The following is a 9,713-nucleotide window of genomic DNA, read 5'->3' as shown; positions in this document are numbered from 1 at the left end:
GGGGGAGGGAAGCTCGGTGCCCCGGGGGAATACTCTCCGCCACGTGCTCTGGTGGGGTGCGCTCTGCTGCCTCCTATCCGCGGGTTGGGGCTGTGATTCCCATCGCCAGGAGGGGAGGGAGGGGGAGAGTGCCTTGGTGCGTGTGTGTGTATGTGTATCTTGGGGTGGCTCTCAAGGCCCGCATTTACTGGAGCTGGCGTTATAAAGTGCCCTCTGCCGTGGGTGAGATAAGACAGTTATCGGAAGCATGCCATTGAAAGGGACTTAGAAAAACCCACTGTATGTAGAGTTCTCAGAGAATGGAGGGCTGTGTCTGTTGTGGGATTGCAATTTTACAAAGAGTGTTTATCTTGTTTGTTAATCCCCTACTAGGGAGAATTTAAAGAGTCTGGCCACTTTTTAATCTGACTGTGCCCAAGTTAACTGTGAATACTGACTGCCCTTGAACTTGTGTTTGGAGTTTAGGGGGGAAGGGGCCTGCAGGTGGTTCCACCCTCCTGAGGATCAGTCCGGAGCCCCTTGCTTTCACAAGACCATAAAAGGAATCTTATTAGTGATGTGGAAAAGCTGCGGGCCTGGCTGAGGCTCACTTTGGAGAGTAGGGTCAGAGGACCGCTTGGATGAGAACAGGGAGACTTGCTCCCTGGACTGGCTCTGGAAAAGTGACCTAGAAGGTGTGTCTGTCCCCATTTGACACTTGGCAGAGTCCTAAATGGGAAATGAACAGAAGCGGTGGGTGGGGCAGGGAGACGATTGATTTGCCAGGGCTCTTCTGTGGTTTCAGGGCCCGCGGGTCACCAAGCATGAAATAGACTCTCGGCTTTTCTAGAATAGGGAGACCACTGGGGCTACACTAAGTGTGGTTCTTTTGAAGTTGGGCCAAATGCATGTATCACTCATAAATGGGTCTCCACCCTGCCCCCCCTTAAAAGGCCTGCTGTGAAACATAAGCCTCACTTCCCAAGAGAAAGTGGCGTTTAGGTGTATTGTTTTAGTTATTTTCCCGAGTGTGGTTAGAGAAACACCACAGTCTGTAACTTTCAAGAATGAGTCCAGGGTGAGTGTTAACCGAAGTGAAAGCACTTAGGTATTGAACTACATAGAGCAGTTTCATTCAGTTTGGCAATTAAATATTAATAAGCATGTCTATTTAAAACTGACTTGAATAAGTAATAACTGAACTTGGTACAGAATTGAAGATGGAAAGACGATATGGGTTTTTTGTTTTGTTTTGGTTTGGTTTTTAAATCAAACCACCTTGGACTTCCAGCCACTTGCATAGCTAACCCTTAGGCAGTCACAATCACCGATCCCCTGGGTCCTCCCCAGTGTGCTGACTATGAAAGGGCTGTGGTCCAGGGTGCAAGGTGGAAGGTCAGTTTAAAAGGTGGTGTAATTCTTGGTTTTTGTTGGGAATTATGACCAACCGTGATCAAACAACTGTTCGTGTTCTAGAGAGAAAGAAGAGGAAATGAGCGGTCACATTTGAAATCTAGTCCACATTCCAGTGTCCACGTGGGGAGCTCTCTGGAGGTGGGTCTGCCCATTGGGTAGTATCTGATTATGTTCCAGTGGCTGTCGGCTGGCCCAGCTCCAGGTTCATGGTTCCCATTGGTGGCTTCTAATCCCCTTACCGGTGCTGTGCTCACAAGGCCTTGACTCGAAGCAACAGGTCTGATTTATGACCCTCCAATCAGGGGGACCCAGTGATAAGAACATACATTATGGAAGGTAATTGAGCTTAACGGGAAGTGATTTGGGAATAACCATTTATAAGTCGTTGAAATGGTTAAGTTGCACGTCCCAAAATTAGTGCTAAATCCCAGTAGTACCTGCTTATTAAAAATCCCATTAGGGCACTTAGCACTACCCAGCCCCCAAAGCATTTTAGGAACTGTAGCACCCCAGTTCGCTGAATTGATGCATTGCAGGCCCCATAGTGAAGTGAATGTAGAGAAACCTGGGGGGCAGCAGTTGCCGTATCTGGTCTCTTCTTGGCCTCCTATCTAAATGGCATTGACAGTGATAAAAGGCTGCTGAGAACAACCGGATTGTTCAGGGAAATCCAGTGAAGTATTTTTCTCGCATAACAGAGGGGTGCCAACTTTGGCCCCCCATCACACTTAAGGCCAGATTGAACAACTGCCAGGGGTTTGGGTAAATCCAATGCCCCCACAAGGTTCATCATAGGATGTAATTGACCTGTCCCTGTCTTCATGCCCTCTGCTGTGTTTCTTGGTTCCTGTGCCTCTTACAGGTGTGGTGTGGATACGTGGAGGGTGGAGGGATGGGGTTCTCGTTGAACTGGCTCCTTTCTACAGCCCATGCAGACAAACGGCACCCAGGATTGTAAGTGCTCAGAGCAAGGGATTTTCCTCATGTGGAGAAAACCTCTTCGGCTCTCAGACACCTGTGTCAAATTAAAGTGATGAAATGACATGTCTGTATTGGAAAACCAGGCTTGGGGGTGGGGGCAGGGGAAGTGGGCCTGTGCTCACTTTGTGCGAAGTGTCTGCAGAATGGCTCTTCCCCAAATGAAATTCCCATTCAGGGTACTTGGTTTCTAATTCTTTTTTTTTCTCTTCCAGGTGTAAAGTGCTCTGTGTTTTCTTCCTTCTTATTGTCTTGTTTCTTAGCAACTTATTCAAACCTCCAGTACTTCTGTGCATTTGTGACCCACCAATTGCACACCTATAATTCTACAGGGACTTCACACAAGTGTAGAGAGCAGTGAAGCTTTTGGCATACAGGCATCTGGGGTGTGGAGGAGCGACAGCAGCCTCTTTCAGCCTTGTCACTCCCCTGGAAACCAGCAATCTGAATACTGCCTAAAATCTTTATAGCAAAGAGGGGCAAGGGACGCTTTGGGTAGAAGGTGTGTGGGATGTTTAGCATGGAAGAAAAAAAATGTTACTCATGAAGAAATGCCAAGGCAACAAGGAGCCAGCCTTCATGTTCCTGATTGGGAAACAGGGATGCAAACGGAGGCCACGACTGGCTTCCCAGCAGCCACCAGCCCATCGCAAAGGGCCAGCACTTGGTTCCAATGTCCGGCTTTCCAGATTATGCATTCGTGCATTGTAACTGATCTCTGGATGTGCCTGTAGTTAGCACGGTCATCCATAAAGGCAAATATTCCAGAGCATTCCCCCTTGATAAACTTCTCTAAGTGTGTTCCTTCTGAGAGAAGGGACACTTGGCTCCAGCTTTGAAATACACTTTAAAAATCAGAACGAAATACATTTGACCTACTTTACGACTTTAGGAAGATGCGTTAGGATGCATGGGTAGTGAGGATTCTTGCGTTTTCTAGAATGGTGGCAGAGGCAGGACAGGGTTCTGCAAAGTGCCCCACCTTTAACTTGGTTTGTGGTGCTGAGTGGCTGCTTTGGGATCTCCTCGCTGGTTTCCAACCACGGAGGGGACTGCCCTGCCCTGCGGCCCTAGTTTTCACGGTGGTGCCGTGACATTTGTCACTGGGGCAGGGCAGTGTCTGTGCAGGGAAGAAGTTCTGCAGCTTGGCTCCCAGTGGTGAGAAATGGTACATAAATAGTCAAACACTCCGAGTCCTCTACCAGCTCAGCCCAGTTTTTATGCACTTTTGGTAAATAAGTAGAAAGGCTTCTTGTTCAGGCCTGCTCTGTGTGAACCGGACGGTTGTGCTTGGCTGGCTTCTCGGTATTCTATCTATTAACCTCACCACCCTTTTGTAACTGGTGCATTTAATTATCAGTGGGATGCTTTTCAAACAGGTAAGGGTAATGATGGGAAAGGGGGTGGGGGCATCTCGTGGAGAGCCTCCAATCTGGATATGAGCTGTGGGGCCCCCTTGGGGAGGCTTTGAGGTGGGCTTTCATGAGAAAATCGCCCTTTGTAACCAGATCGGACTCTATTGAAATGTCAAGTCCCCCAGACTAAATTGCTGTCTCCGGCTGAAGTGTCCTGAGCCTGGCCACTGTGGGGCAGTTGTCCTTTCTTCAAGCCTCCCCTTGCCGCAGCCGTGGGACCCGGTGAATTGTGCGGGCGGGCAGGCGAGCGAGTGTGCGCCCACCCATGCGATCGCCCAAGCCTTTATTTCATACATCTGTGACCGGAATATTTTATACCGTGGCCACCCAGACGCAGGCAGGACAATAGCGTGGCCGAATTGACTGAAACGAGGATTACAGAGAATAATGCAGCCTCTCCAAAAATACTGCTAATACAGGGCCCGCGACAGGAAGCGCCAGTTGAGTCAGCAGAGCGCAGGGCCCCTGACCAGCCTGGGGCCAGGCCGGCCGCCTCGCACAAAGGTCCCCCCCCCCGCCCCCCCCCCCCGGGCACGGCGGGCTCTCCCGGAGCGTGGGCTCCTCGGCTGCCGCACGCGTGCCGTTTGGATGGCGGTTTGTTTGTGTCCATCAGCTTGGCAGGAATGGCAGCAGCCTCTTCTTGGGGCTTGGTTTGGCCGCCACTGTTGCCAGGAAAAGGAAGTTCCCAGCTGCCAACACAATTACCTTTGTTTCTTACATCCCCCTTCTTAATGTGGCAATTAAGTGCTTACCACTCTGCCCGGTGCCAAGGTAACCGCCGCCTGCCCGCCTGCGGCCACGCAGTCCCAGGGACGCCTGGGGATGCCTGCGGAGCCGGAGGCCAGGGCCCTCCTCTAGGTAAACGGCCATGGCGGTCCTCCCCTAAGTCGTCCTGAGAGCTGGCCGTGCCTCTTTCCTGCTGCACCAGCTTGCAGACCGGCTCTAGGGCCCGATTGCCCTGGGCCTGGAGGTGTGGGACCGGGGAGGCGCAAACCCACATGCAGGCTCTCTTTGCTGCCCCCTCCTTCCTACTTTGCCCCCAGGCTGTTGCTCTGGGGAGACTTAAGAAAAAAGAGGAAAGCAAGGGGCCTCTCCTAGTCTTACTGTGGTAGTGGGAAACCAAGAAAAAAACCAGGTATTCTCTATTTGTGTCTTGTGGGGTGATATTTTTGTATGAACTGGTTAAGTTGGACACCTGCCCATCATCTGGCCTGGCACCCCCTTTCCAAGCCCTTGGGGGAGCCGCCCAGGGGCTTGGCCTCTGCTGGGGTCAGATTTGCAGTGACCAATTGGGGATGACATGATCCTAGAAGATTGCATCTGATTTTTCGGCTTGGTACTGGCCCAGTAGGATGGCATAAAGTGCGTGGTCTGACTCTCCCTAGTAGGGATGCATATTCTGGGATGTACAGAGGTCAAGCATGGGCCTGGGAAAAATTAAAGTTCCTAGCAGCTAATAATCATTACCAAATTATCTTGATTGTTGATCTATAGTGTGGGGATGGAGTGGGAGGTAAGAGAGCTTCCTAATAGGGGCTTTGGAGGGAATCCTTTCTTCTGAAGGCTGGGTGGGAGGACTCCTCCAGCCCCGGGAAGTGAGGCCCAGAACCAGAAGCCCTTCTCAGAAACCAGGGAGAGAGACGGTCCAGGGCGTCTTACTTATTATTTTTTTGGCAAAGCTGGAGCCCCCAGCCCTCACCCCCTTGTCTACCTCTGAGAAAGCCATTCACAGGAGACCATGACACTTGGAGTCCCGAGCTCTGTGCTGCTCTGTGTCCCTCTTTTTCCTTAAGGTTGGGCAGTGTTGGTCAGTGCCTTCAGAGGTCTTCCCAGCTCAGGTGAGGAGTCTGATACACAGCTTGGTCTTTCAAGCTCTTGTGCAAGGACCTGGGCCGGGGGGTGGGGGAGAATGTCTCCTCCTCTGAGCGTGAAGCCCAGTCCTGGCACACCTTCCCCTTCTGTGGGGATCGTGGCTATGACACGTTGAGAGCTTGTGCAAGTCTGTCAGGACTACGGGTATCAATGCATTTAATCAGAGGATTAATTACAACAATACGTGGAAGTAGAGAACGTGGGTCTCGACGTGGCCAGCGATCCAAGGGCTTAATGATACAGAATCAGCCCCACATCTGGCCTCATTTGGACTTGGCTCTTGCCTCCATTCAGGAGAGGAATGTAATTTCTTGCTGCTCTCAGGGAAGAGTCCTGTAATTTGTAGTAAGTCCCAGGAAACTTAGGGGCTGTAAATAAGGTGTAACTTTTACTAATAAAATGTTAACGACGACGACAATGAATTTGGACCCAGGGCCACCAAACAGGAGAGGGCTGGGTATGTGCCCCGGCTTGCCTGGTTTTGCTTGCTTTTCTGAGCGTTTTCCCACAGTTATCAGTGAACGAAATGGAATCCTATTCTGCTTTGAGTATGAAACATATTTCGGCTGAATTCCAAGGCAGGGTCTATCACAAGATATTTTTATATTCGGAGACAACATGCTGTGTCTCTCTGTGAGCAGTAAGCTTGCCTAGAGTTATGAATGAAGCTTCCTTTTTTTTTTTTTTTCCCCTTTTGCTCCTTTTTTTGCCTCCCCTTGTAGGTGCCTTCTGTTGGTGACCGTGTTTCTGGCGGTGGGTATTATTTGAGTGAAGTGCTCAATGTGCTATTTCCGATGCATTGGTATCTGACGGTGACAAGAGGGACATGGGGGAGGAAGGGCTCCTGTGCCTTTTCTCCCCACCCCACTCTGATATAGTCCTCCAGCGCCAAGATAGCAGGTTTATTTAAACCCTGGTGTTCTGTGAGACTGACCTCATTCTAAATTACAAACGAAGATTGGAGTAAAAGCGGGAATTTGCTAATGGCTTGGATTTGGGGTGGGGGGTGGAATTCTGAGATAAGCCTGGAAGATAAAAGGTGCCTTCAGTATAATAGCTGGCATCCTGCCAGTGTCCAGGGAATTTGTTTAGTTGCTGGACTCTGATTATGCCTGGAATGTTAGATCTTATTGACAGATAAGTCCATCAATAGCTATAACCCATGGGTGTGTGGTTATTTCTCCCTTTTGTACTTTTGTCCCCAGAGTCTGTCCCCCAAGGACCCCGAGTTAGGTCGCCGCCTTTGTCTTAGTCTCTTTGCACTTACCCCCCCCCACCCCAGCTTCCTAGAGTCACCTGATACTTGTGGGAGCCGAGATGGTCTCGCACAGACAGGGCTTTCAAAGGGGTTCTGAAAAGGAAAAGGGGGCCTCCCTAGGGACTGCCCCACCAGAGTCCAAAGTGTAACCTTAGCAATACCCGGCCCCTCACTGAATTACCTCCCCCCCCCCCCCCCCCCCCCCCCCCCCACAAATACCTGGTTATGTTGGCTTAGAAAAAATGTGTGTGTGTGTGTGTGTGTGTGTGTGTGTGTGTGTTTCTGTTTCTGTTTCCTCATGCACTAGAGTTAGGGGCCTGGAAAGTTTTGGGAAACTGTAGAGGGTTCACCTATAGGGAGGTGGTATCTCCTGATCATGACTTTGGGTTGCTTGCATAAGATGACGATGACCAACCGCAGTGGGCCCCTGCCCAGCAGAAGGAGTCAGCCTGGGGGTGGGTGCCAGGGAGGGGAGTGACCTCAGTTCCACCGAAAACAGAGTTTTCATTTTGGCTTCACGGTTTTGTTTGATGAGGTGTGCGGGGGAGGTCGAGCAAGTAGGACATTTGGGAGCCGACCCCTATTCCTGACTACTAAGCTGCTGTTGTTCTGTGTTGCAGAGGTCCTATACTTTGCTTGTGGAGGCGTGGGATTCCAGTAACGACACTCTACGTAAGTATCCCAGCAGTGGGCTCTTCTCCGGGTGTGCCTTTCTGGAAGCACTGTTCTTGGAGTATGGTAGTGTCAGAGCTGGATCTGTCTGCTGGGTGCTTCCGAGGATGGACCACTCACTGCTGTCTGCGTCCACCCCGCCCCCACCCCCCATACCCCCAATCCCCACCTCCAGGGCGAACTGCTCAGAGGACTCCTTTCCACAACCTCCCCTAGAAGGTCCGCCTGGAATATTAAGTGGCCAGGACGGAGTCCCAGTTAACTGAGTCCCTGATTATGGGACCTAGATTATCTTCGGGATAGAGATCTTAATGGTTTTACAACTTTAAAACCTTGTAGACTGAGAAAGGATCAAAGTAGTGACTTTTTAAAAGTCCATTTAAACTTTAAGTGAGTGTTTAATCTCTCATCAGAAAGATGAAGCCCACAAAGGTGGTGCTGGGCTCTGACTCTTACTAAAGACTGACCTTGAATTTCACTTGGTGGGCAGGTGAGCCTCTAGCCGGTCTGCCGGGGGTTTCTTTCCCACACTGCGCATGACCGCCCTTTCATTGAAGTGGAGTCCCAGAGCCTCACAGGCTCCACGGCTGCCTTGCTCCCCCCTTGTGAAAGAGGGCAAGGGGTTCAGGGCGGGTTGCTTTTCAGAGCTGCAAGGGGTGGCTTTTGGTGGGGAGGGCACAGAGGGTGTGTCTGGCAGCGGCAGCTGCCTGGCTTACAGGGGGTAGTCTTTGCTCCTTAACTGTGACTCGAAGGTGCTTTCCCTCCCACGCCGAAAAGGCGCGCTTCCCTTTTGCCAGCAGGATCTGGACAGCTGTCCTGGGAAAACTTGATTCATACTGAAATCCCTTAGTCTGCGTAGGAGGAAGGGTTGATCCAACTCTTTGTCTTTGCCCTCCTTCTCTGAAGGTCTCCTCCCCTTTGTTTCTCTACCTCACTGACCCTTTCTTTGTTTTTGCTGTTGATAACATTTCCCCTCGTTTTCTCAGCATGCCTTTTTTTTTTTTTTTTTTTTTTTTTTTTTTTTTTTTGGCGGGTGCCCAGAGTGGGCCCAGTGAGGGCTTGGTACTTGTGAGGCAGGCTGCTTTGGGCTGTGTCTGGCTTGTCACCCCCCCACTACCCCTCCCCCCAACCGCCCTGGGGCCATGGAATTATTGCTGAGCCCCAGCGTGCCTGAGGCTCCAGGCCATTTGGGTCACTCCTCCTGCTTTGACATCTGAAGCCCACATCTGTGGACTTCCTCTCTGAGGGGCACCCCTGTCCCACTGTGGTGTGGTGGGAGGGGAAGGGGGTAACCAGCTGCGGTTGGTGGCCGATGCCAGTCAGGGTCCCAGACACGTGTGTGTTCTCTCCACCCTCCCCTGCCACAAACATTGGAGACGGTGTGAGCCTGGTGTCGCTGTGACCTGGTTACAATGGTAACTAAGCATTGGGAAGATGGGGGCTGGGGAGGGGGGAGAGAGATGCTTCAGATATTCTGGTGCAGACGTGCTCTTCTTCCCTTCCCGCTGAGATGTTAAAACAGTCTTGTGGAGTGAACAACCTTGGGTTGGATCCTGGCTCGTGGCAAGAGCTGGCTCAGGATACCTGTTAGGGTGTGCAGGACCCCTAGCCTCTGCAGGGCCCTTCCTGGGTCTTCCCTCACCCCACAGGTCAGGTAGCTAGCTGTGCCCCAGGGAAGCTGGTGCCCCTCCAGAGCTGCCCACGGCTGCTGCACTTCAGGGTAGCTCTGTTTAGGGGTTCTGGGGCATCTCTTCACTGGGGAGGCGGTCACCAGGTCACAGGAGGGACACAAGAAAGAGTTGGGGTAGAGAGAAGGAACTTTCAGACCTCTACTCTTGAAGAAAGGAATTGCCCCAAACCCCTGGAATGCCTTTGCAGGTCCTTGAAGCTCTCTTTGGGAACCCCAAAGAAGAGGGAGCGGTTTATCTACTGGCTTAGTCAGCCTCTCTTTTTACAGTGCTTCCAAAGGATCTTGAATTCACGTTCAAAACCATATTTGGCATCTTCTCTCTCCAAATTAGATCCTGCCTAGGGCCCTTCATGGATGACTGGCACCAGCATTTCAACACCTAGTACCATGAGCCAGAAAGCTGGAAGACACCCTGTTGTACCTCCCTTTCTCT

The 9,713-nt window shown here is 51.3% G+C and overlaps 1 protein-coding gene across 1 annotated transcript in view; it reads left to right on the top strand.

Moving 5' to 3' along the window:
• The window catches only part of LOC111141735 (jagged 1), a 35,485-nt gene that overhangs the window by 2,040 nt on the left and 23,732 nt on the right, over nucleotides 1-9,713 (top strand). Inside the window, 1 exon segment of the mRNA XM_022494525.1 lies at nucleotides 7,539-7,590. Within this exon segment, the coding sequence (XP_022350233.1) occupies nucleotides 7,539-7,590 (52 nt within the window).

This window comes from Enhydra lutris, unplaced genomic scaffold, assembly GCF_002288905.1.
Source record: "Enhydra lutris kenyoni isolate GAN:26980312 unplaced genomic scaffold, ASM228890v2 scaffoldscaffold6, whole genome shotgun sequence".
Classification (NCBI taxonomy): domain Eukaryota; kingdom Metazoa; phylum Chordata; class Mammalia; order Carnivora; family Mustelidae; genus Enhydra; species Enhydra lutris.
The sequence above is the reverse complement of the archived record's forward strand: the minus strand, read 5'-3'. Positions and strand labels throughout refer to the sequence as shown.